At 44.2% G+C, this 27,384-nt stretch overlaps 1 protein-coding gene and 1 long non-coding RNA gene across 3 annotated transcripts in view; one reads left to right on the forward strand and one right to left on the reverse strand.

Moving 5' to 3' along the window:
* LOC137246840 (uncharacterized) overlaps positions 1-27,384 on the forward strand; it is a 330,118-nt gene that overhangs the window by 111,197 nt on the left and 191,537 nt on the right. The gene's annotated exons all lie outside the window — the stretch shown is intronic.
* On the reverse strand, positions 10,362-11,498 carry LOC137246839 (transcription initiation factor TFIID subunit 11). Its single transcript, XM_067777854.1, has 2 exons — positions 11,169-11,498; positions 10,362-11,102 (listed from the first exon to the last, which is right to left on the reverse strand). Exons 1-2 carry the CDS (start codon positions 11,496-11,498, stop codon positions 10,362-10,364), a joined length of 1,071 nt encoding a protein of 356 aa, XP_067633955.1.

The following is a 27,384-nucleotide window of genomic DNA, read 5'->3' on the forward strand; positions in this document are numbered from 1 at the left end:
GGTTACTTACTTACTTAATTGGCGCTTAACCGTTTAAACGGTTATGGCCGTCCAACAAGGTGCACCAGTCGCTCCTTCTCTTGGCCAAACGGCGCCAATTGGTCACAACAAGGGAGTTTAAATCGTTTTCCACCTGGTCCTTACAACGGAGTCGGGCCGCTCTCTACCTCTGCTTCTATAGGCGGGTTCCGATAGAAACACTTTCTTGGTCGGAGCGTCATCTTTCGGGTTACTACCTCAAATTTTATATAGTTAGTTAGTTAGCATATATTTATTTTAACAAATCAAAATACAACTTATGACTAAAGCTAATATGAAAATCAAACAAACATATAAATAACATAAATAAATAAAAGTACAAAATCGCGACAATAACAGAATTTGTGGGGTGTCGCATTGCAAGTTAAATAAATCGCTTACAAGCTATGAGAATTCTTTTAATATTATGTTCCTGAATTTAATGCTGTCTGCAAGAAACTTGGCAAGAGAGTCGAAATTATATCCATTTAAAATAGCAGTGACCTTTGCCATATCTAAAGTTGTTTCCCCAAAAGAGAGCAAACGAATATTGTTATATATAGGACATGAACCAATAAAGTGAACAACGTCTTCTGCCACCTGCCAAGTTACACACTGTGCAAAATGGAGACGATATGTTTTTGTAAGCTCTTGCGTTCAGGTTCAGCAAACCTCCCCTTGCACGTAGAATTAAGCTAACGGCATAAGCGGTGAAATCATCCGTGATATGAACTCTCTAATGGCACTAACATAGGGTACAGATCGTGGGTAGTATACTTTTGAGCAATTTCTAGGAACATACTCGTATTACTCTCAGCAAGGCGACCTAAAAGCGAAGTCGTGAAAACCTGAATATTAGCTATTGAAAATTCCGTAATGAAAGGTAAATTAACCCTGTTAGCGAGTTCTTTCCAAACGTTTGCCCAAGAGATCCCCAACTTAGCTGTCTCCACTGCCAGGATGCGTGGTAGTCTGTCATGAGTAAGTCTGAGACAACGAGCAATATAAACCATGTGTAGACTGAGCGTGTGTAAATATAGGGGTTGCAAACCTGTTTCCAGATGCAGCATGTAATTTGGCGTGTTAGAGGGAAGGAAATTGGCTTTTTATAAAAAATCTAAAGAGTTTCTTGACTTGGTCGAAATGGGCGACTCCCCATACTAGTGCGCCATAAAACATGATGTACCTGGAAGCAGCCTCAAAGATTTTTATTTTCTGGCTCAAACAGATACGGGGGTTGTTAATATAGCTCAACCACGTTGCGTTAATAGCGTTTTTAGCATCCACCAACTTTGAATCTAAGTGCTTAGTAAACGATAACTGACAAGTGAGGAGAACACCTACTTGTATTCCTTAACTATTTTAATGTCTTCGCTGCCATAAGACCATTTCCAGGACCCAGGCATCCTACCACCTTTCCTAAATATCATGATTTTCGACTTGCTCAGGTTGACAGTTAGTGCCCATTGGCTACAGTAGTCGCAAAGGGAGTTTATCATTTCCTGAAGCTGTTCAGGAGATTCAGCAAGTAGGACCAAATCATCCACATACATATGGACCCTTATCTTGCTTGTTACAATCGATCCAAGCATTTATGCCGTTCAGTAAGAGCCCACAGAAGATTTTGTAGGTAGTATCGAAAAGAGACAAACCTCTGTAGTTTGTGGTAATGTTAGGGTCACCTTTTTTGAAAATAGCGATCAAGATTGCGGAACTGAAATAGGAAGGGATCTGCTTTCTCACGTATATCAAATTTAGAAGCGCCAGCAGTTCATTGAGGAAACATTGCGGAGCAAATTTATAAAACTCGTAACATACGCCATCCTGCCCTGGGGCTTTATTGCATTTGGTACTATCTATAACCACTTGAAGTTCCCAGTAGTCGAAAGGAGCATCAAGAAACGGGTCAGTACGCTGAGGCATAGCCCAGTGTACACACGAGTTAATGTTATGGCGAAAAAGAAGATCCTTGAAGCGGGAATAGAAATCATGGATTTGGAGGTTGGAGCTTACTTTACAGCGGACTTTTTTGAGAGAGTTTGCTAAACGCCACCAATCGCTAGAATTTCTAACAGTGTTCAGCTGCTCAATCTCGTTGCATCTCCGCTCTAGTTTCTTCCGGTTGCAAAGTGTAACTTACTCTTTACGGAGAGTGAGATACTTAACCCTATCGCATTCAAAATTCCTCCTTCTCAGTATATTTAAAGCGTTCATTACCTTTCTGCTTAAGTTTGAGCACTGGCTGTCAGACCACTCATTTTTCGGCGAGAAACATTAGTTTCCTTTGGCGATTTGTGCTGCCGACTTGACTTTTTCGGTAATTATAGACACTTTCTGATCAATAGGTACCACGGAGTATATACAATCGTTATTGCAGGAACTAGCGATAGCCTCTTTGTATTTTTCCCCACTGCGCGGTTTCCATGAGGGTCTGGCAGAAGATGAAGGCCCGACATAGTCGGTAGTATACACGCGACCACCTAACGGATTTTTTCTCTTTTGTTGCATTGTCACGGTGTTCTAACCTATGTGTAAAGTTTCACGTTTGCGGCTCAATGGGAAGTTACTTAAAAATCGATTGCAAGATTTGTATGAAAAGCGGACAAACATTCAACCGACCTAATATAAAGGAAGGAAAATATAGAAAACTAGCCTTTACCCGCGGCCCCGTCCGCAAGGAGAAAATGAAAGATGTGGGCTATTCACGTTAGCCTGCTTATAAAGTTATCTGTTTAAAATTTTTTTCTGTCTAATGCATTTTATTTTTGTAATTGAGTAAAAAAAAGAACTTTATGAGCTGATAACCTGATAGGATCCCAAAATGATAACGAAATTATCCAGAAAAAGCCACGAAATGACCCCGACGCTATCGCGGACGGATCCCAAAAACCATCCAGAAACGCCCCGGAGTGGTTCCCGAAGTAGTCCCAAAAAAACCCGAAATGACAACGACACGATTGTAGACTTATCCAGATAACCACACAGACATGATGCCTGAAGGGTACCAAATTGATCCCGAAATAGTCCCGAAAAAGTTCCGAAATTACCCTGACGGGCTTCCGGACGGAACTCAGAAACCATCCAGAAAATATCCAGGAAAGGTCCCTAAATTATCCCGACTAACTCCAGAAAAAGTTCCGAAATGGCTCCGAGGGGATCCACGATAGATCGCGAAAACCATACAGAAATGATTCCGGAAGGATTCCAAAATGATCCCGAAATAGTCCGGAATTGACCCAGATGGGATCCCGCACAGATCCAGAAATGATCCCGGAAGGGTGCAAAAACTATCCCGGAAAAGTAACAAAAAATCCCGAAATGGCTCCTACGGCATCCCGGACGGATCCAGAAATGACCTCGGAAGGGTCTCCAAATGATCCCAAAATGGTCCCGAAATGACCCTGATGGATCCGGCAAACCATCAAGAAATTATGCCGAAAGGGTCCCAAAATGATCCCAAAATAATACAGCAAAAGTCACGAAACGACCCCTAGAGGATCCCCAAATGATCCCGTATTAGCCCCGAAAAGGTCCCGAAATAACCCCGACGGGATCCTGGACAAATCCCGAAAACCATCCAGAAATGATGCCGGAAGGAATCCCAAATGATTCCGTAAGTCCCGCATTGATTCCGACGGGATCCCGAACGGATACCGAAAATCATCCAGAAGTGATGCCGGAAAGGTCCTCAAATGATCACCTAATAGTCCCGAAATGACCCTTAAGGGGTAATGGACGGATCCCATAAACCCTCCAGAAATGATCCCGATATATTCCCGAAGAAGTCCCGAAATGACCCTGACGGGATCTCGAACGCACCCCTAAATGACCCTGACGGGATCCCGGACAGATCCCGAAATCCATCCAGAAATGATCTTGGGAGGGACCCCAAATGATCCCGAAAAAGTCCCGCAATGATTCCGAGGGGATCCTGATCGGATACCGATAACCATCCAGAAGTGATGCCGGAAAGGTCCTCAAATGATCACCTAATACCAAAATGACCCTGACGGCATCCCGGACTGATCCCAAAATCCATCCAGAAATGATCTTGGGAAGGTCCCAAAATTATCCCGAAATAGTCTCGGAAAAGTTCAGAAATTACCCTGACGGGTTCCCGGACGAATCCTGAAAGCCAACTCTAAATGATCCCGAAAAAGTCCCGAAATGACCCTGACTGGACCCCGAAAGGATCCCGAAAACTATCCAGAAATGATGCCGGAAATGTCCTCAAATGATCACCTAATAGTTCCGAAAAGACCCTGACGGGATCCCGAACGGATCCCGACAACTATCTAGAAATGATGCCGAAAGGGCCCGCAAATGATACCGTATTAGTCGAGAAAAAGTCCCGAAATGAACCCGACGGGATGCCGGACGAATCCCAAAAACCAGCCAGAAATGATGCCGGAAGGGACACCAAATGATCCCGAAAAAGTCCCGCAATAATTCCGACGGGATCCTGAGCGGATACCGAAAACCATCCAGAAGTGATTCCGAAAAGGTCCTCAAATGATCACCTAATAGTCCCAAAATGACCCTGACGGCATCCCGGACAGATCCCGAAATCCATCCAGAAATGATCTTGGGAGGGTCCCAAAATTATCCCGAAATAGTCTGGGAAAAGTCCAGAAATTACCCTGACGGATACCGGACGAATCCTGAAAACCAATCTTAAATGATGCCGAAAAAGTCCCGAAATGACCCTGATGGGACCCGGAAAAGATCCCGAAAACTAACCAGAAATGATGCCGAAAAGGTCCTCAAATGATCTCCCAATAGTTCCGAAAAGACCCTGACGGGATCCCGAACGGATCCCGACAACTATCCAGAAATGATACCGAAAGGGCCCGCAAATGATCCCGTATTAGTCGAGAAAAAGTCCCGAGATGACCCCGACGGGATGCCGGACGAATCCCAAAAACCATCCAGAAATGATTTTGGAAGGGACCCCAATGATCCCGAAAAAGTCCCGCAATTATTCCGACGGGAATCTGAACGGATACCGAAAACCATCCAGAAGTGATGCCGGAACGGTCCTCAAATGCTCACCTAATAGTCCCAGAATGACCCTGAGGGCATCCCGGACAAATCCCGAAATCCATCCAGAAATGATCTTGGGAAGGTCCCAAAATGATCCCGAAATAGTCTCGGAAAAGTCCAGAAATTACCCTGACGGGTTCCCGGACGAATCCTGAAAGCCATCCTTAAATGATCCCGAAAAAGCCCCGAAATGACCCTGACGGGATCCCGAAAGGATTCCAAAAACTATCCAGAAATGATGCCGGAAAGGTCCTCAAATGATCCCCTAATAGTTCCGAAATGACCCGGACGAATCCCAAAAACCATCCAGAAATGATGCCGGTAGGTATCCCAAATGATCCCGAAATAATCCCGAAATGACCTCGTCGGCATCCCGGATGGATACCGAAAATTATCCAGAAATGATGCCGGAAAGGTCCACAAATTATCCCCTAATAGTCCCGAAATTACCCTGATGGGATCCCGGACGGATCCCGAAAACCATCCAGAAATGATGCCGGAAGAGCCCCCAAATGATCCCGAAAAAGTCCCCAAATGACCCCGACGAGATCCCGCACGGATCCCGAAAACCATCCAGAAATGATGCCGGAAGAGCCCCAAATGATCCCGAAAAAGTCCCCAAATGACCCCGACATACTCCAGAAAAGGTTCCGAAATGGCTCCGAGGGAATCAACGACGGATCGCGAAAACCATACAGAAATGATTCCGGAAGGATCCCAAAATGATCCCGAAATAGTCCGGAAATGACCCAGATGGGATCCCGCACAGATCCAGAAATGATCCCGGAAGGGTCCAAAAACTATCCCGGAAAAGTAACAAAAAATCCCGAAATGGCTCCTACGGCATCCCGGACGGATCCAGAAATGATCTCGGAAGGGTCCCCAAATGATCCCAAAATGGTCCCGAAATGACCCTGATGGATCCGGCAAACCATCAAGAAATTATGCCGGAAGGGTCCCCAAATGATCCCGAAATAAAACAGAAAAAGTCACGAAACGACCTCTAGAGGATCCCCAAATGATCCCGTATTAGCCCCAAAAAAGTCCCAAAATGACCCTGACGGGATCCCGAAAGGATTCCGAAAACAATACAGAAATGATGCCGGAAAGGTCCTCAAATGATCCCCTAATAGTCCCGAAATGACCGTGACGGGATCCCGACAACTATCCAGAAATGATGCCGAAAGGGTCCGCAAATGATCCCGTATTAGTCGAAAAAAAGTCCCGAAAGGACTACGACGGGATCCCGGACGAATCCCAAAAACCATCCAGAAATGATGCCGGTAGGTATCCCAAATGATCCCGAAATAGTCCCGAAATGACCTCGTCGGCATCCCGGACGGATCCCGAAAATTATCCAGAAATGATGCCGGAAAGGTTCCCAAATGATCCCCTAATAGTCCCGAAATTACCCTAATGGGATCCCGGACGGATCCCGAAAACCATTCAGAAATGATGCCGAAAGGGTTCCCAAATGATCCCGTATTAGTCGCGAAAAAGTCCCGAAATGACCCCGACGGGATCCCGGACGGATCCCGAAAACCATCCAGAAATGATGCCGAAAGGGTTCCCAAATGATCCCGTATTAGTCGCGAAAAAGTCCCGAAATGACCCCGACGGGATCCCGGACGGATCCCGAAAACCATCTAGAAATGATGCCGGATGAGCCCCAAAATGATCCCGAAAAAGTCCCCAAATGACCCCGACGAGATCCCGGACGGATCCCGAAAACCATTCAGAAATGATGCCGGAAGAGCCCCCAAATGATCCCGAAAAAGTCCCCAAATGACGCCGACGATATCCCGGACGGATCCCGAAAACCATCCAGAAATGATGCCGGAAGAGCCCTCAAATGATCCCGAAAAAGTCCCCATATGACCCCGACGAGATTCCGCACGGATCCCGAAAACCATCCAGAAATGATGCCGGAAGGGTCCCCAAATGATCGCGAAATAGTCCCGAAATGATTCCGGAATAGTCCCGAAAATGTTCCAAAATAACCCCGACGGGATCCCGGACGGATCCCGTAAACTATACAGAAATGATCCCGGAAGGGTCCCAAAATGATCCCGAAATAGTCCCGAAAAAGTCCCGAAATTACCCCGGCGTAATCCCGGACCGATCCCGAAAACCATCCAGAAATGATCCCGGAAGGGTCTCGATATGACCCTTACGGGATTACAAATAAAGTGAAGCTAATTATAAAACCATGTTAATAAGGCAGCAGTCGCATTGGAGCGAATAAAAAGTTAGATAGAAACATACAGGTAAAGCTAATAAAAGCGTGCTAATAAAAACAATTGATGGAGGGCGGATGGCGGGAGTAGAGGAGAGGACCACTGATCGTTCCTCCAAAATTGTCTAGATCTCGTTCTGTATGTACCAGATACCAAAAACTATTGATTTAGGAGAAAATTTAGATTCAGTTATAACAATTTATGGATTTTACACCAGAGGGGGAGATAAAGGGGGGCGGGCGGAGGGTGTCACTGCTTACTTTGTAAGCCCTCGACTTATTTGACCCCTTGAGTCTGTGATATTGGTGAAGGCCAGTATACGTAAAGTTATAATGTGTAAAAATTATGAAAAATAATTTCTCGAAGGGTCGTGGGACCCCCACCCCTCTTTCCATGTTCGAAAAAAATTTCGCTAGTAGACTACTGTCTGTGTCCCAAATTTCATCAAAATCCGTGTAGCCATTCTGGCGTGATTCAGTCGCAAAGACGAAAAAATATAATAATTAAATTATAACTGTTCCTAGGGGGCGGGGACCACGCCCCTTTTGAAAAATATATAGCTAGTAGATCCTTCTAGACTATTGGCTATATGTGTGCAAAATTTCATCCAAATCGGTCCAGCCGTTCTTGCGTTATTGAGTCACAAAGACAAACGTCTGGACAAACATCCAAACATCCAAACATCCAAACATCCAAACATCCAAACATCCAAACATCCAAACATCTAAACATCCAAACATCCAAACATCCAAACATCTTAACATCCAAACTTTGCCATTTATAATATATATTAGATTGTATACAAAAAATTAAGCAATTTGATTGTGTAACTATCGTTAATCGTTGATAGGCGTATAAAACCGATATAAACGGAGGACAGCTCAGGCTTGGTAAAGTGTAAAAGATCTACCATTTGTACCCCAAAGACAATAGTTATATTAGCCTTACAAAGTTCTTTCCCAATCACTTTGAAAGGCTGTGTATATTAAGTTGTGAAATTACCGAAACACTATTCTCCTCAATAGAATATGCGTACATCAAAGTCAAACAGGTAGAAATTGTGACGAATGGGGTATAAACATGGAGAAAGCCTTCAAATACAGCGTCTATGCCTTGTGTGTCCCAAAACGACCGATCATGGATGGTCTTAGGTTCATTGAAGTATATGCCTAGAAGAATTGGATCAGTTGCATATTGCTGTGTATGTGGTCTGTAAGATTAAGAAAAGGGACCCGCCAATAAATCAACTGCCTCAGGCGGTTTGACGAAGAACTCATCAATCCAACGGCGTACGCAGAAAACATCCGGGCATCCGACGTCGGTTTGACCATTTATTAGCATTGGCGTTGCCAACTCTGTTTTACTATGAAAATTCTGTTTCTTAGGGGAATTCAGTTATTCGATGCAGCGGATATTTTTTAATTTTCTCGTTTGCATTCTGCGATTTGTCTGCGGAGCACATTGCCCGGTTTTCACTCTAGCTATTGTTATTTGCGTATGGAATTGGATAAAGACACACATTTTGACCGCTTAAGCCTCATTTTATTGATTTTATCTACCAAGGGAAACGTGGGAACCTATTTCTCAAGCTCTTATATCTACTACTTCGATATCCACTGAACGATTGGCGCTTACTGTCATCAGTGGGACTAAGAAGTCCCCCAGCGGGTTAGGGGGTCAGAATATACCCGCGATAGGTGTGTCTGTCGTAAGAGGCGACTAAAATAGCAGATTCAAAGGGGTGTGTAGCGCAACCCTTCAGGTTGCCAGTGCAATATATATATAGCTTCCCCAAACCAAATTGTCAACCTCACCTATCGGTGGCGAATGCTGTTTCACTAACCGACGAGGCTCTGGCGATCCCAAGCTCCTCATGGAACTTGGGAGTGGGAGGGGGGATGGTTTGAAGGTTTAAGCACTTTAATGGCGCTGTGTTACCGGAGCGTACCTAATCTGTATCCGGCAAAGGACCATCACATCGACAACACTCACCAAAGCCTTCAGCGAGCAACCTTATTGCTACAACAACAACAAGTGGGACTAAGAAATTTTAAGTTCAATACAGACTCAATTTTTTCCAAATTCTAGAACATGGAGTAGCCCCTTAATACAAAAATTTACCTACACTATAAATATTTCAATTTCAAAGCAGTTTTTGGTAGCTTGACTTTGAAGTAATTCAAATGATCAGATGACCTTTTCTAACTGAAGTCTTCGCATATAGTGCTTGTGCTATCGGAACTTTAAACAATATTTTCAAAGCACCTTAAGGCTAGCTAAAGCTTTTTAAGTTTTTTTTATGAAGCACAGGTTGATAGCAAAGCGAATTCCTGCCTCATTTGCCGCAAAGCGGAATGTACTTATACTGAGTTCTCCCTTGATGGATGCATTGCATCAGCTCATTGCAATTTTTTTATTAAGTGTAACGAAATAAAGAAACATTTATTTTGCTTTGACAGACTGCTGTACGGCGAAGTGAGTCCGTACTTGCTTTCCCAGCGTAAAGGCGAATTCACGAAAAAGTGTTATTATCCCAACATCTTATTCTGCTTATTGCTTATTCTTGCGATTTTCCTGAATATCTTGCGGTAAAGCAGAATGTCAATAAAATGAAATCGCTAAGTTAATTTCTTTTGATTTGGCTTTCTGCTGTACGGCGAATTGGATATAATTCAATTTCCTATCTGCTCGTGTAGATTTTCCTTGGCCACCACCTTGCATAGATTCGCTTTGTAGATAATTATGCAGACGGCAACCTCAGGTGTGTATTTACGTTTTCATCTACATTTGCTCCAAAAGCAAATTTATGTTTTGAATTTTGCTTTATAAAAAATTTATTTATTGTAGAAAAACATCTAAAAGTAAAAAAAAACTCATTGGTATACATGATGAAAGGACATGCTATTATAATGTCACAAAAAAATCACAGATATGCCTGGTAGTTTTCAAGTTAAACAGTCAATATTTAACAAATGTTTGTCATAGTCGATTTATCCACATCCACAAATCCCTATAACCCCCAATTGTTCAAGGTTTCTTTAAGTTTTGTGTCAGCCCTTGTTCTCAATCGACTATAATGACTTCGTCGACCAATAATATGTCTTCAGCACCTCCGGAATCGTCATTATAATGCTCAACTTCATCCGGTATTGTATCATTTGTTAGCTCTTCATAACTTCCTCCATCATCGTCGTCATCACCAATATCGTCTTCATCTACCGTAGTGTAATCATCATTTTCTTGATAATCATCATTTTCGTCATCGAGAAAAAAGTCTAGATCATTGGAGTCTTCATCATCATCCCCGTCATCTTCATCATCCTCGAAATCCTCATTCTCATCGTCATCCAGATCTACATCTTCACCGAAAACTTCCTCATCTTCTTCTAGATCTTCCTCCTCTCCCATCTCTGATGCGTAGTCATTGTGTTCATAAACCTCAACCGCTTCTTGTGTTGCATCTTGTGGCTCTTCTTCATCATACACGCTGGCATATTCGCTAGCGCTAACTGTCGATACGGAGTTAGTAGGTGTGGTTGCACTTGATGAACTAGTCCCAAATATATTCGACTCACCAACAATCGCCATGAATTCCTCCAGCCAGGAATTTTGTTCAACAGCTGCTTCGGCAGCAGTTTCTGAAAGTGCTGTAGCGGTAACAGTAGCTACAGCAGCTGTAGCAGCAGCAATTGTAGCTGATGTTGGATTCAAACGCATGCGGGCGGCAGTGTAGTTGCTACTGCTGGCAGTGGTTGCTGAGTGTGAAGTTGCTCCGCTTTCCATGTCTGGATGCTTTCGCTTGACCTGTCAAAAAGAGCAAGAGTGCAAAACGAAGTGCTTGTAGATTGGTAGGGTAGCTAGGTTACTTACTGAGCGTCGTTTCTCTTTAAGTGAACCGCGGCAAATGGGACATCGATTGGCCCATGCATATCTTTGGTAAGATTTATAAACGTCAAGGCAGTCATAACAAAAAGAGTGGCCACACGTTATGACCACTGGCAAGCGCTTCTCATCCAAACATAAAACGCAACGTTCTTTTCTATTCCCAGTTTCACCAGCGTTCTTATCACCTGTGGTGCTATTATCGCTAATGAGCTTCTGCGGCGCATTTTTCATAAATTTTTTCAAATCGTTATTAATATTTTCGCCGTTATTAATCTGACTAGTGCTGTTGTTATTGTCGTCACTTATGTTACTCATGATGTGCTTGGCCTTATGGCGCTTGGCCGGCCGACCTCTGCAAGTGCGACTGAAATCTCGTTCGGGTTTGGCTTGTCAAACTGTTGACAATTTTTCTATGTTCCGCTTTGTGTATTTCCGAGTTTTGTTGATTGTTTAGTGACGTTTCCAGCGGCTTTTATTATTGTTGTTGTAGTTCCCCTTGTTCAGTTTGTTTCTGCAGTCGACGTCTAATTAGTATTTAGTTTAATACTCTTGCTTTTTTATAAAGAATAGAAATAAATTTGTGAAGGAAAATATGCTTTAAAACGGTTTTTGGAATAATTTTTTTTTTTTGATTTGATGAGAAATTTTGTGGCAAGAAAAAACATAAAAAACATTGGCATATCATGTTTGCAAGTGAAATGGAAAGCTTTGATAAAAGAAGTGTAAACCAAATTTCTAAAACGAATGATTCAAAAGATTATTTTTTTTAACTTTCTAGTACTTTATGTTGTTTCGAACCATTATTAAAATCGGACCATGGTTAATTTTTGTATAATCTTTAATAAGCTTTAGAAAAGTTGCATGCACATGGACGGAAGCTACAGCTTCAAAAAAAAAAAAAATAAATAAAAAAAAACAAGTAAGGAAGGTTAAGTTCGGGTGTAACCGAACATTACATATTCAGTTGAGAGCTATGGTGGCAACATAAGGGAAAATAACTATGTAGGAAAATGAACCGAGGGAAACCCTGGAATGTGTTTGTATGACATGTGTATCAAATGAAAGGTATTAAAGAGTATTTTAAGAGGGAGTAGGCCATAGTTCTATAGGTGGACGTCATTTAGGGATATCGCCATAAGGGTGGATCAGGGTTGACTCTAGAATTTGTTTGTACGATATGGGTATCAAATGAAAGGTGTTAATGAGTATTTTAAAAGGGAGTGATCCTTATTTCCATAGGTGGACGCCGTTTCGTTATATCGCCATAAAGGGGACCAGGGGTGACTCTAGAATGCGTTTGTAATATTGGGTATCAAATGAAAGGTGTTAATGATTATTTTAAGAGGGCGTGGGCCTTAGTTCTATATGTGGACGCCTTTTCGAGATATCGCCATAAAGGTGGACCAGGGGTGACTCTAGAATTTGTTTGTACGATATGGGTATCAAATTAAAGGTATTAATGAGGGTTTTAAAAGGGAGTGGCCCTTAGTTGTATATGTGAAGGCGTTTTCGAGATATCGATCAAAATGTGGACCAGGGTGATCCAGAACTTCATCTGTCGGGTACCGCTAATTTATTTATATATGTAATACCACTGTTCGAGCGGGGATAAATGCAGCCGGAATTCCTCGTGAATTCCGGAAACGGGGAACCTATGGGGAGCCGGTTCTTGAAACTCGCGATAATGAAATGGAAAACTTACCAGCTACGCCTCGCTGTCCAACAACAAACAGATAAGTTAAATATCCAAAGATATGAAGTATATGTGTATATATATATATAATAGCCTGTCGCACAGGCCTTTATTGAAAATATAAAAGGACGAAAATGTACAAATGTATTGGCAAACACTCACCTGATGGATCGCTGGTAAAAGAATAAGGGCGAGTCTATCGCTGTTCGTCCCTTTTATAGGCTCCAAGGAACTGATGCCATTTAACGGATCCGTATGATGGAACAAAGTCCAAGAAAGGAAAAAAACGCAACGAGTGCTTGCAGCGAGTCTTCTACCAGCGACCCCTTCAGGTGAGGTTTGTAGTTGATAATGCAGACGTTAACATGCCGCCCGCCTTGCAGCATCACTGCAATATAAATATGACCCATCCAAAAACGGTGTTTTGAGCAGCCGGTCGCGTCGGGGTTGCAGGCCTAAGTCCAGGACGGAGTATGGCTCCACACGCGTCTACTCCCAGAATCAGAGACACTGCGCCTGAGCGGTAGAATGAGGGGTCTGCCAGGCGCAGGTTGTCGAAATCATCGGCGACACGCGCATCAATAGTACGCTCAGGGGCGCTCCTTACGAGGCTCCTAAGGACCTTTGCCTGGATTTGCACCCTCTCATTCAGACCCTTCAAGGTAAGGTCGCAGTGTTCCCTTTCATTCCATGGCAGCAGATGGAGTCGTTGTGCAAGGCCCCGAGATATGGTGGATATGGGTTGTCCAAGGTCGAGGACCGCGCGTACTGCATGAGTTCGTCCCATTGTCATTACTTTGGTCACCACGGTAGGCATAAGGACAGAAAAACCCGTAGCGTTTCTGGCAGCCCATTGTATTCGCTCTCGAGCGTCTCTTAGCCCTCGGGGTGGACCTTGTTGTGCGACGCGCCTTCGTTGGTGTCGCTGTGCTCGACGCTGGTGGGGCGCAGGAGGCGGCCGAGAAACTATGGACCGGATACCCGACAGGGGTGGTCTGAGTACCGGTGTTTCGGCGGTGACTGGCACAAAAGCATTTATCTGCTGGAGGTCTTCATCGCTGGCATCAATCTCCAGTATTTCTTCACTTGAATCCGACAGTTCTCGAGCCCGGTATGGTCGCGGTCGCTGACTTGGCCGATTTTCCACCTCGTCAAGGCCCTGTGGCACGTCATCCTCTCGCCGTGGTGTCTCCCATAGGTGGAGAAGGCTGTGATGCTGCTCATGGCATCGGTCACATCGCCCTGTTGACGGACAATTGCGCGTTACATGGCGCGGGGACAGGCAATTGGCACAATGGCGGTGGAGGAGGACGGCGCGTAGTCTCTCCTCTGGTTCCATACGGCGCAGCTGGCGACAAAACAGAAGTCGGTGGTTATGCTGACATAAGGGGCATCGATGGGGGTTTTTAGTATTGGCTCTGACCATTTTGGTTTGAACGACTTTTATCTAAGAGAAGAAAAAAAGAAAGAAGAAAAAAGAAAGCTGAAAAGAGAGAATTGGTTACTTAGGGATTTCGATAGGTAGTAGGACTAATTTAACTATTGGCCGGGTAATCACACCACATGCTGTGCGTATTTCTACCACCCGTACTCGATTATCTTGGCCTGGGAAAACCTTCACCACTCTACCAAGTCGCCATTCATTAGCGGGTAAATTATCCTCTTTGATAATTACTAGATCGTTAACCTCAAGATTTCGTTGGGGGTGTTGCCACTTAACCCTCTTATGTAGCTCCTTCAAGTACTCTCCCTTCCATCGTTGGCAGAATCCTTGATGAATAGCTTTGAGCTTTTGCCATCGGTTGACGATTGACATCGGTGTTCCTTGAACCTCTGGTTCTGCATTCGCGAGTATGGGGCTTCCAATCAGAAAGTGTCCAGGGGTGAGGGGTTCAAGGCAGTCGGGGTTGTCAGACATCGGACTGATCGGTCTCGAGTTCAGACAGGCTTCTATTTTGGCCAGTAGAGTGGATAATTCCTCCATTGTGAATCGCATGGTAGTTGAAATTTTGCGTAAATGGGTTTTGAAACTCTTCACCCCTGCTTCCCATAGTCCTCCCATGTGGGGTGCTCCTGGTGGGATAAAATGCCAGTGGATTTCTTGATGGGCATATGACATAGTGGTATGCCGAGCAGCTTCAGTCATGAAATTCCGAAAGTCTTGCCTTAATGCTTTGTTTGCTCCTACAAAGTTCGTCCCATTGTCCGAATACACCTGGTGGGGACAGCCTCGCCGAGATATGAACCGCGCAAATGCAGCCAGAAATGTGGCTGTCGATAGATCGCTTGTTGCCTCTAAGTGTATTGCTTTCGTAGCAAAACAAACAAACACGCAGACATAACCCTTCGTTAATAGGCATGCCCTGCCCGTATAATTTTTGATGTCGAACGGACCAGTGAAATCGATTCCGGTATTAGTGAAGGGTCGCGAGAGCTCCGTTCGTTCTGGCGGTAGTGCTGCCATCAACTGCTCACGTGCCCTTTTCCTGTAGATGAGACAAACTTTGCAATTATTTATTATATTTTTTATCAAATTTTTTAGCTTCACGATCCAATATTCTGATCGCAAAAGTCGTAGCATTAGTTGATTTCCCCCGTGTAGGGAAATCAAATGGGAAAATTTTACTACAAGCCGCGAAAACGCGCAGTCGTATGGGAGAATAATTGGACAACGTTCGTTGTAGGGTATCGTCGACAGCTCCAATCTTCCTCCCACGCGCATTATTCCGTCCGCATCGAGGAAGGGGTTGAGGGTGCGGATGGAACTCTTTGAGCTCACAGCATCAGTTGAAGCTAGCATCCGATACTCTTCAGCGTAGCATCGTTTCTGCGTTAAACGAATAAGCCGGGCTTTTACCATCTTAATTTCTTCTGGTGAGATATCTGGGGTGCCCTTGCGGGGGGTCAACTTATGCACAGGATGCGTGTTGCGGTAGAACTGGAAGATCCGGGCGATGACTCTGAGGGCTCTCGAAAAGTTCGAAAATCGCTCCAGAAGATCCGGAAGTTCTTGAGCGCTGGTGGTATGAGCTCGGACCGCTCGTTGTTCTAGGTCCGTTTCCATAAGCAAGGCATCTGTTTTGCTTGGCCACTCCGATGGGGGCGCCTTCAGCCATCTGGGGCCTTGCCACCAGAGCGTGCTGTCCGCCAACTCTTGCGGAGTCACACCGCGACTGCCCAGGTCCGCTGGATTATCGCTAGATTCCACATGATTCCATCCCTCCACTCCGACGAGCTCATCAATTTTTGCGACCCGATTCGCCACGAAGGTTGTCCAGCAGCACGGTGGCTTCTTCATCCAGGAGAGCACGATGGTCGAGTCCGTCCATTTGTAGATGGTCGGCTGCGTAACGTCGAATTGGGGGAGCAAAGCGTGGATAAGTTCGGCCAGAAGCAATGCTCCACATAATTCCAACCGTGGTAAAGAGACGGTTTTAACTGGAGCCACCTTGGTTTTACCTACCAGTAAACTGACATGAGGAGACCTGTTTGTTGTGCGGTCGTACACTCTAACATAAAGGGCGGCTGCATATGCCTTTTCCGAGGCATCGCAAAAACCGTGGAACTCGATTTCATGCCACGGTGTGAAATGAATCCACTGTGGAATTTTAATTTCTGAAATGTGGGTATAATTTTTTAGAAATGTTTCCCATCGCCGGTGAGGGTCTGGAGGGAGGCTATCATCCCAATCAATCTTCGTAAGCCATATGTCTTGCATCAAGATTTTGGCTTCTACTACTATGGGTCCTAACCATCCTGCGGGGTCAAATAATTTGGCAACATAAGACAGAACCTCACGTTTGGTGTAATTTGGTTTTGTAGGGATTTCCTGGACGCTAAAATGGAACATATCGTGTACCGCATTCCACCGTATACCTAACATCCTGGCTTCACTGAGGTCATCAATTTCCAGGAACTCCTCCTTTAGCAGGTGCTCCTTTGGTAACGCTGCCAAGGTCTCTTTCGAGTTTGACGTCCATTTCCGAAGGGGGAATCCAGCTCCTTTGAGCGCTTCTATGAGCTCGTCACGAGCTTGTAGTGCTGTCTCGTGGTCATGGGCACCTGCGAGAACGTCGTCGACGTACATATGCTGCTTCAATATCCTGGAAGCCAAAGGGAAACGAACCCTAATATCGTCAGCTAACTGGAGGAGAGTCCTGATAGCTAAGTACGGGGCACAGTTTACTCCAAAAGTCACTGTGCGGAGTTCGTAGTCTACCAGCTCATCGTTCTGGGACTCCCGAAAAATTATCCTGTGAAACTGGGTGTCTTTGGGGTGTAACAGGATCTGCCGATACATCTTCTCGATGTCTGCATTGAACACATACTTAAAAAAGCGCCATTTTAATAATAGGGCAGTAAGGTCGGTTTGTAGAACTGGGCCAGGGTAGAGAACATCATTCAGACTAACTCCATTCGACGTGGGACTGGAAGCGTTGAAGACCACGCGCACCTTCGTGGTTGTGCTGTCCGGTTTGATGACTGCGTGGTGAGGTAGGTAATAGGGAATTGAGGAGTTCCTGCCCTCCGTGGGCTTCACTGGGCTCATATGCCCCAGCATGATATACTCCCGCAGCACCCTATGGTACTCTTCCTTTAACTCCGGTTTTCGACACATAGCGCTTTCGTTCCGGATGAACTGTTGCACTGCGCTGCTTCGCGAATGTCCAATATTGATGTCGTCAGGGAATTCACGTCGAAATGGTAATGCTACCATGTACCGTCCTTCATCATTCCTGATCGCTGTCCTTACATAGTGGTTTTCGCAAAATTGTTCTTCGGGGGTAACGGACTTTATGTTCGGAACTTGCTCTAATTCCCAAAACCGCGTTAACTGGGCGCTGGAAAATTCCGTATAGAGGGAGACGCAAGACTCTGAACTCGTTTGGAGGGGGAGCGGGGCTGGGCCAGTTAGGATCCAGCCAAACACTGTTTCTTGGGCTAACAAGGAGCCTAAGACATCCTTCTTTACACACCCTTTTATTACCGCGGGGTACAAGTCAGCACCGATAATCATGTCGACCTGCTGACTTTTGTGAAAGTTGACGTCGGCCAACTGCATCGGGGGGAGTTGACCAAGATAGGCTTGGTCGACAGAAAACTGGGGAAGACTACCTGTCAGTTGGGGGAGAATGAGGCCTCTTGCCTCGATTTGGAGCTGGGGGTCGACAGGTGATCCTAAAATGAACAGTGCTACTTTACGCACGTTTGCAGCGGACGTGGCATTGATGCCGCTTACCTTGGTGTTTGCAGCGAGTGTTGGAAGTTTGATGCGTCTCTGGAGGCGCTCCGTGATAAAGGTCCCTTCTGAACCCGAATCCAGAAGAGCTCTGGCTTCATATGCTACTCCATTTTGACATACGTGTACCATGGCGGTTCCTAAAATAATATTCTTAAAATTCGCCGCGTACAACGCGTTTACATTCCCTGAGGTCGTTGGGTCCTGAGAATGTTGAGTCGTATTAGTTTGGGGGGAGGGACTGGCATTTGATGGAATTTGCCTGTTTCCGTTTGGGTTACGATGCAGGAGTGAATGATGACGCTGATGGCAAGTCATGCAATTAAAGGTGCTAGTACAATTACGTGCAACGTGTGAATGCGCGAGGCAATTCATACATAAATTGTACTTCCTTACTACCCTACAGAGCTCGTCTACCTTCATTGCTAAAAACTTGGGGCACGACTTCAGAGTATGGGGAACATCGGGGCACAGCCTGCAGCCTGCCTGCGAAACATTGCCGTGATTGGCAGATACCTTCCTTTTTTCGTGGGTGGATGTCGAGGGCCGACTGATTGCTCCGCGGGAAACTCGAACTCCTTGAATGTCCGACACTGTCTCCAAGGTTTGGAACCTGCTCGTCAGGAAATTGTCCAGATCCTGCCACGCCGGAATCTCGCTTTTGTTGGTAATTCCCTGCTCCCATAAGGCTAGTGTTGCGTCCGGCAGCTTGCTGGATACCAGATAAATAAAGATTGCATCCCAGTTGTCGGTATCAATGCCATGCATCTGCAGTATTGAGATGCAGTTATTTACAGATCGCTGTAAATTTTTTATTTCAGTTCCCCGCTCTCCTGGCACAGATGGCATATTAAATAATATTTTCAGCTGAGAATTGATCATAATTCTCTTATTTTCGAACCTATCGGAAAGGTTCTGCCACGCAATGGCAAAACCCTCATTCGTGAGTGGGGTTTTCTTCACAATATCCCTGGCTTCCCCCCGAGTTTTGTGATTTAGATGGTATAACTTTTCCACTTCACTTAACCGCGTATTATTTATATATATGGCCGTAAACAGATCCCGAAAGGACGGCCATGCAGTGTAGTCACCATAGAATATTTCGGTGTCGCACGGTGGAAGTTTAACGCTGGAGCGCACCGTCAAATCAGGCTCGTGTGTGAGGTGATTTACCGTGGAAGAGGGTTGACGGATGAGGGTGAGGTTATGGATGGTCTCACCCATCAGGGCTGCGCACGTCAGATATGCTGTGTAGCAGTTTTGGTATTTAACCTTCGCTTCTCGCAAGGCCGCGGCCCCGTCATCGTCGTCGTTAAGGTCTCGGGAATAGCTGCAGAAAGACTTTTTCACTGTGTCCCAAAGGGCCTTAAGTTCCTCCTTTTGAATTTCTAAGGAAAATACCGTATGATGCGCCCCTGGAGATTCGTTGAACCGATTTTCAAACTCCAGAAGTGCATCACAAGCGCGAGAGAAATCCTGTGCGTTGGCCATGTTCAGGGACCCTGATAAATAGCTATTTACAAACTGGTGAGATAGGGGTCCTGCGTAGGGGGACGGTGTTCGTCGCAACTTAAGGGGGTTTGGTCAACCTATGTATCACTATTCCGCTTGTGGGTACGTAAGGAGGGTGGGTGTGAAAGTTGCCTTTAGCGCTGCTGAGGGGGTGGAAAGCTAGAGAGGAGTACTGCGCCGCAACTTGAGGGGTTACTAAACTAAGTACCAATAAACTGTTTAAAATAGGCAAAGTATATAAAAAAAAACTCACCCGTTTAGTGCCTAACGTTTTGTCGACTTACTGCTTGGGCGGCGCTTGCAGATTCCCAAAGCGGTGGGCCGTTCGTGTGGGCCTTTTAGGATGTGTTGCGTGTTATCCAAAGCGATGGGCCGCCCGTCTGGGCCTTGAGAAGATTGCGCTACACTATTGCTTTCCAATTCGGCGGGCCGTGCGTGAGGGCCTTTGAGCTGGTGCTCGTCTGCTTACCCGATTCCAAAAGCGGTGGGCCGTTCGTATGGGCCGATACCTACACAGACAGACGTGGGGAGATGAGTTCAGGATAAGTTACTTACCTGGCCTGTAACTGCCACACGTCTTCCTTCTATCTATGCCCGTTTTAGAGCTGACCGTCTGAATTCTTGGACCGTGGCTGACCTTCTGCCTCTTGATGACTCCGTACAGTTTTACTGGATGCAGTAGGAGGGTTGATGTTGCCTGACAGCCCCGTTTGCCGCCGAGTTGCCTTAGCTTCAATTTTTAACCCAACAAATTTCAATTTTTAAAAACTGGATTATCAAAAAAAAAGGCTACACTCGGTCAAATATGCTCTTGAGCGTTTTCAGTGGCTGTCACCCTCTTTCGACCGCGTTTTGTGGAATCACTGCCCTGCTTTTTCAGGGACTTTTGCACTCACACACACTTTTACTTTGATTACTCCGCTTTTTTTTGGGGGGTAGTATCACCTTTTTTGAAGCACCTTTTTCAATTCACTGCCCTGCTTTTCAGGGACTTTTGCACTCACACACACTTTTACTTTGATTACTCTGCTTTTTTTTTTGGGGGGTAGTATCACCTTTTTTGAAGCCCCTTTTTCAATTCACTGCCCTGCTTTTCAGGGACTTTTGCACACACACACAACTGGCCTAGTATGCTCTGCTTTTTTGGGGTATATTCACCCTCTTTTTAGGCACCTTTCTATCGCTTCACTGCCCTGCCTTTCAGGGAGTTTTCCACTTCACTCGCGACTGGCCTAGTATGCTCAGCGTTTTCTTTGGGGGGTATATTAAACCTCTTTTAATGCACCTTTTTGCACTCACTGCCCTGCTACTCAGGGACTTTGAATCACTTTCACTCGCAACTGGCCTAGTATGCTCAGCGATTTTTTTTTTTTTTTTTTTGGGTATTTTAAACCTCCTTTAAGGCACCGTTTTTCACTCACTGCTCTGCTTTTTTGGGGTATATTCACCCTCTTTTTAGGCACCTTTCTTCACTCACTGCCCTGGCTTTTCAGGGGCTTTTATTTCGTTACCTTTCAATTTACTGCCCCGCTACTCAGGGACTTTTAATCACTTTCACTACTAAGGCTTTTTATTTACTGGCCACCGGTGGGGACTGTTCGCTTAACAGTCTTATCGCACCGGTATTCTAATTGTGGTCCTGGCCACACTCTTTCGGTGAGTCGGAGCGCAAACTGGTCAACGCACAGGCAAACTGGTGAATCACACTTAGGATATGCCGTGTACGGAAGGCTGTAATGCTAATACAAACTCACAAGAAAAAATATGCGTTTTCCTTTAGTTTTTGATATATGTACATGTAAAAGTACAATACCTACGTTACCTTTTTCCGAGTAAAAATGTTACCTTCTTTTGGGTGCTTTCCTCCAACACTTCGCTGTTGCTCCGGTGGTTTTCCTTTTCCTGGGCCGTCCTGGAGATGTGCTGGTGCTCGCGGCCGCCGAATTTCCAATAAAAAACCACGAATTTACAGTGGTTTTTCTCCAGCAAACTTACCAAAATCTGTTTTCCCAATGGCTGACTTCTGAATGTCAAAAACCAAATGTAAACAAGCAGCTTCTTACTTGCACTGCTTATTCACAATGGATTTTGGTATGGTGTGTTTGTTTGGTTTCCAATGGGACTTGGCAATTGTTGGTAGACAGGTTTTAAAAAAGCAACATTGTTGGAAAAGACAAAAGATATGAATTTGTGTTGTTGGACGCGTATAGGCAAAAAGACAAACTAATTGCAGCTGGTTTTATTACCAAAAAAATTGAAAAATGTTTCAAGATCCGGCTCGAAGGACCATGTTCGAGCGGGGATAAATGCAGCCGGAATTCCTCGTGAATTCCGGAAACGGGGAACCTATGGGGAGCCGGTTCTTGAACCTCGCGATAATGAAATGGAAAACTTACCAGCTACGCCTCGCTGTCCAACAACAAACAGATAAGTTAAATATCCAAAGATATGAAGTATATGTGTATATATATATATAATAGCCTGTCGCACAGGCCTTTATTGAAAATATAAAAGGACGAAAATGTACAAATGTATTGGCAAACACTCACCTGATGGATCGCTGGTAAAAGAATAAGGGCGAGTCTATCGCTGTTCGTCCCTTTTATAGGCTCCAAGGAACTGATGCCATTTAACGGATCCGTATGATGGAACAAAGTCCAAGAAAGGAAAAAAACGCAACGAGTGCTTGCAGCGAGTCTTCTACCAGCGACCCCTTCAGGTGAGGTTTGTAGTTGATAATGCAGACGTTAACAACCACGAACAGTATTTCTTTCAAGATTCCAAAGGTTTTTGATTTCGCCCTGCAAAACTTTTCATTTTCTTCTACTTAATATGGTAGGTGTCACACCCATTTTACCAAGTTTTTTTCTAAAGTTATATTTTGCGTCAACATATGGTATATAATTATGGCATTTTTTTTCATTTTTCGTAATTTTCGATATCGAAAAATTGGGCGTGGTCATAGTCGGATTTCGCCCATTTTTTACACCAATACGAAGTGAGTTCAGATAAGTACGTGAACTGAGTTTAGTAAAGATATATCGATTTTTGCTCAAGTTATCGTGTTAAAGGCCGAGCGGAAGGACAGACGGTCGACTGTGTATAAAAACTGGGCGCGGCTTCAACCGATTTCGCCCTTTTTCACAGAAAACATTTACCGTCCTAGAATCTAAGCCTCTACCAAATTTCACAAGGATTGGTAAATTTTTGTTCGACTTATGTCATTAAAAGTATCCTAGACAAATTAAATGAAAAAGGGCGGAGCCACGCCCATTTTGAAATTTTTTTTATTTTTGTATTTTTTTGCACCATATCATTACTGGAGTTGAATGTAGGCATAATTTACTTATATACTGTAAAGATATTAACTTTTCTTTTAAAATTTGAATTTAAAAAAAATTTTTTTTAAAAAGCGGGCGTGGTCATTCTCCGATTTTGCTAATTTTTAGTAAGCAGACATATAGTAATAAGAGTAACGTTCCTGCCAAATTTCATCATGATATCTTCAACGACTGCCAAATAACAGCTTGCAAAACTTCTAAATTACCTTCTTTTAAAAGTGGGCGGTGCCACGCCCATTGTCCAAAATTTTACCATTTTTCTATTCTGCGTCACAAGTTCAACTCACCTACCAAGTTTCATTGCTTAATCCGTATTTGGTAATGAATTATCGCACTTTTTCGATTTTTCGAAATTTTCGATATCGAAAAAGTGGGCGTGTTTTTGTCCGATATCTTTCATTTTAAATAGCGATCTGAGATGAGTGCCCAGGAACCTACATACCAAATTTCATCAAGATACCTCAAAATTTACTCAAGTTATCGTGTTAACGGACAGACGGACGGACGGACGGACGGACATGGCTAAATCGAATTTTTTTCGATACTGATGATTTTGATATATGGAAGTCTATATCTATCTCGATTCCTTTATACCTGTACAACCAACCGTTATCCAATCAAAGTTAATATACTCTGTGAGCTCTGCTCAACTGAGTATAATAACCGCGATGAATGACAGTGACAGCATCTTCGTCTCGTTCCCAATCACGCTTACCATCAATAACAATTTCAGCTTTCGACACGGCACATGGTGGAATAACCAGGTGAAGTAGGCCGTTAATTGTCTCGCTCTAAATTCTTCTTTGTTCTGTCATTCGGCTATCTGAAAATTTTTCATCAACGTCGTCCCCTAAAAAGTGTTGTTTTTTTGCATTTTTAAGGAGTAAAATATGGTAGTTTTAGTACTTTGTTTCATCTAAACCAGTCGGTGAATATCGATGGACCTTTACCGGATTTAATTACAGAGTTTCATATTTGGGTATCTTTGGTGTGGGCTTCCATAAGTAAGGTCGTGCTTAACTATTGCGTTCATATTATTGATGTTTCCATTATATAAGTATTTTTAATTTGTTCCAAAAAAACTGAAACAGGTCTTTGTTAAGACAAACTATTTGAATTCGCGTCATATCCAACAAAGATTTTCGCCTGTGCAGCGCTACTGAAGACTTTCGAGAAATGTGCAAGAACACCAAAACTGTCGTATTACACCTTATTTATGTGAACACTTCGCTAAAGCAATGGATTTCTAAATACAGTTACAAAAAATTTTTACTCATTATTGTTGTTTTGGCCTAAAAATTAGACCACTAAGATAAAAGGAATGTTACAGTTATAGATTTTAATTTAGAATATATGAATCCGGCTCGATCGGATTAGGTTAGGTTAGCTTAAAGTGGCTGCCTCCGCTGTTCAAGCGGAGACTCACTTAGGCCGTTGTGGCCCGTTGTGCTACCACGCGGGGGCCCCTATTTCCTGTTACCCTACTTTCGAAAAAGAAGAAAGTTTAGACCCCAGTGAGGCTAAACCAGCGCGTTTGCCTAATGAAACGCAATATGTCGTTTGGGTTTATAGATTCAAGCTCCGCAAGGAGCATTGGTACCTGGTTTTTGACAGTGCGGGACAGTGGCGCAGGTGGTGCTCTACGCTTTCTATCTCCTCCTAGTACCTACAGCTGCGGCAGAAGTCATTTGTCTGCAGACCCATATAGGCACCGTGAGTGCCCATGAGACAGTGACCTGTAAGAAGGCCCACTAATGGGCTTATAGAGATACGGTTTAACAATATCACCGATTGCGATTTCTTTTCATCCAGCTTAATCCAGATTTGCTTGGATATACTACATGTAGGTTCCTTGGCCCATCTGGCGTTTGCCTGATCCGTGAAAAGAGATCACAGGTAGTGTTTGCAAGTGTTTAGAGGAGGGCTGGCCCAAACAGCGGAGGTTATTGTTTGCAGGTTGGTGCCTTCCCTAGCTAGTTTATTTGCGGCGCAGTTTCCCGAGATGTCACAGTTCAGCCTGAAAAACACTGCAGTGATCGGGTAAGCGAAAGCTCTCGCTTAGATTGAGCTTCTCCGAGAATATTCCGCTGCCGACTCTGTTCCTCTCTGCGATTATTGTGGAAAATTTGTTGTCCCAGCAAGGGGACCATACAATAGTCCAATTTCAAGAAGGTTTCGGGGAATTGCTTCAGGATCCGGGTGTGACCAAACCTGCAGTCCCTCCATGGTTCGATAGCATTGAGCCTTGCCGCGTTGCAGGAGGCACAGTATCTACCATATAGATCAGTTCGTAGAAGGAATAATATGGTTTCAAGAGCTTTGGTGAGAGTGGAGGGAAGGGCGCCGCTGGTAAGCATTGCCGCCATCCTCTGCACTCTCGTTACTTTGCTCTTGTTAGATTCGATATCGAGTTCCGTCCACCATACGGTGACGGCGTAGAAGAGTATGGGTCTCTATGCTGCCGTGTAGATCAAATGGACTATGCGTGGCTGGAGACCCCACCTTTTTCCGATTGCCGACTTACAAGCGTAGAGAGCCATTGTGGTTTTCCTGGATCGTTCCTCCACATTTCGCTTCCAGGCAAGCTTCCTGTCTAGAATAACTCCGAGATATTTAACCTCGGTAGAGAGTTTGATTTCCCTCCCATTTAGGGACTGGAGGGTAAATTCCGGTATAATGCGTTTACGGGTATAAAGCACCATCTCAGTTTTTTCACTGCTGATGCTGAGTCCGCATTCCCTAGACCAAGTTTTTGTTAGATTAAGAGCATTTTGCAAGATTTCGCCAAGCACCGGCAGGTGTTTGTCGGTAACTGTCAAGGCTAGGTCGTAGTCATATGCAATGACTTGGCATCCGGTGGGCTGTAGTATAGATAACAGAGCGTTCACCGTCAGGTTCCATAGTAGAGGAAAAAGAACGCCCCCTGGGTGGTTCCTCTGTTAGTATACCTTATTAACGATGAGCTACCCAGCTATGATTCTCTTGTTTAGAAGGAGCTCTACGAATTTCACAAGAGGCTCTTCCACCCCTAGTGAATGTAGAGATTTTGTGACCGCTGCTGGGAGAACGTTGTTAAAGGCTCCTTCTATGCCGAGAAAGATACCCAGCGTAAATTCTTTAAAGGCAAGATCTTTATTTATCTTAGTAGTGATAGCATGTAGAGCTGTCTCTACGGATTTGCCCTTAGAGTAGCCGTGTTCGTTGTTGGAGATTAGTGCCTTATTTGCCGATCGTCTAAAATAGGCGTCCAGCAATCGTTCTAGAACTTTTAGGAGGGAGGAGGTCAGAATTATTTGTCTGAAATCCTTTGGTTATATGTTTTACTTCCGACTCTCAATGTCAAATCAACAGAGCAGATGAAAAGAACAATGGATTTTTAGGGATCGAACCACATTTAAAAGTATAACGATCACTTCCAAGTGTGACTGTAAAACTTTTCATCAAACCCGAAACCTATTTAAGTGCGCAAAGTTCCAACAGTTCAACTATATAATGGATATCACCTCTCCCACTTATGTCCGGTTTTTCGATAAACGCTTCAACTGCAGTTGAAGTTGAGGTCAGTTTACTTTAGACGTGTTATTGAATTTACTACTCATCGCAGTTTAAGTTTTTATTTTTATTCGATGCCCAAAGTAATATAAGATCGCACTGATCCCGTGTATCCCTTTTGTATTGGCATTAGGTTGCACTGATATGCTGAAAAAAAAACAGTCTGTAATGGCCTTCGTAGCAAGGCAGTTATTTTTCTACTCTTACTTTTCCAAAGCGCGTAAACATTTTACCCTCTTCTGACCGTTGAAACTACATCCCTACCGTCTCAGATAGCGTACATCTTCTATCTTTTTATTTACTTCACCTGGTGATTCCACCATGGATACGGCACAATTACCTGCCACAATTACTTGTGCTTAATAAACTTTACTGCCACCCAGAAGGCACAGACAGAAATCACGTTATTTCTCATAAAAATTAGGGTTTGCCAAACTCATCAAACTTCAAATTAACTATGCAGATGTATTAAAATTTTGATCTCGAATATTAACCAATGTCGCAAAACTTGTAAAAAATTCCGAAAAAGTGACCGTTTGCCACAACTCTTTCTACAAATTATACCAGTGTTTTTTATCTCCGCAATTGTTTCAAGTAGATATGTAATATTTAGTGTATTGATCCCATAATGAGGCTGATGTGGGAGTGATGCGGGTGGCGAAAATGCTGAATGTGAAATAAGGAAGGGGAGGGTATAGGTTCAGGAAGTAAGGACAAAAGAAAGTTAGCACTTGTAAAACATAACCGAGCCAATATTTCAAGGGTATTCTGTGAATGTATCTAAAGCATATGGAACGTTTTGGCCTAGTGAGCAGTACAACATAAAAGTTGGTGTAAGGAGCATTGGAATAGGAGAAAAGTTGG

This window comes from Eurosta solidaginis, chromosome 3, assembly GCF_040869045.1.
Source record: "Eurosta solidaginis isolate ZX-2024a chromosome 3, ASM4086904v1, whole genome shotgun sequence".
NCBI lineage: Eukaryota > Metazoa > Arthropoda > Insecta > Diptera > Tephritidae > Eurosta > Eurosta solidaginis.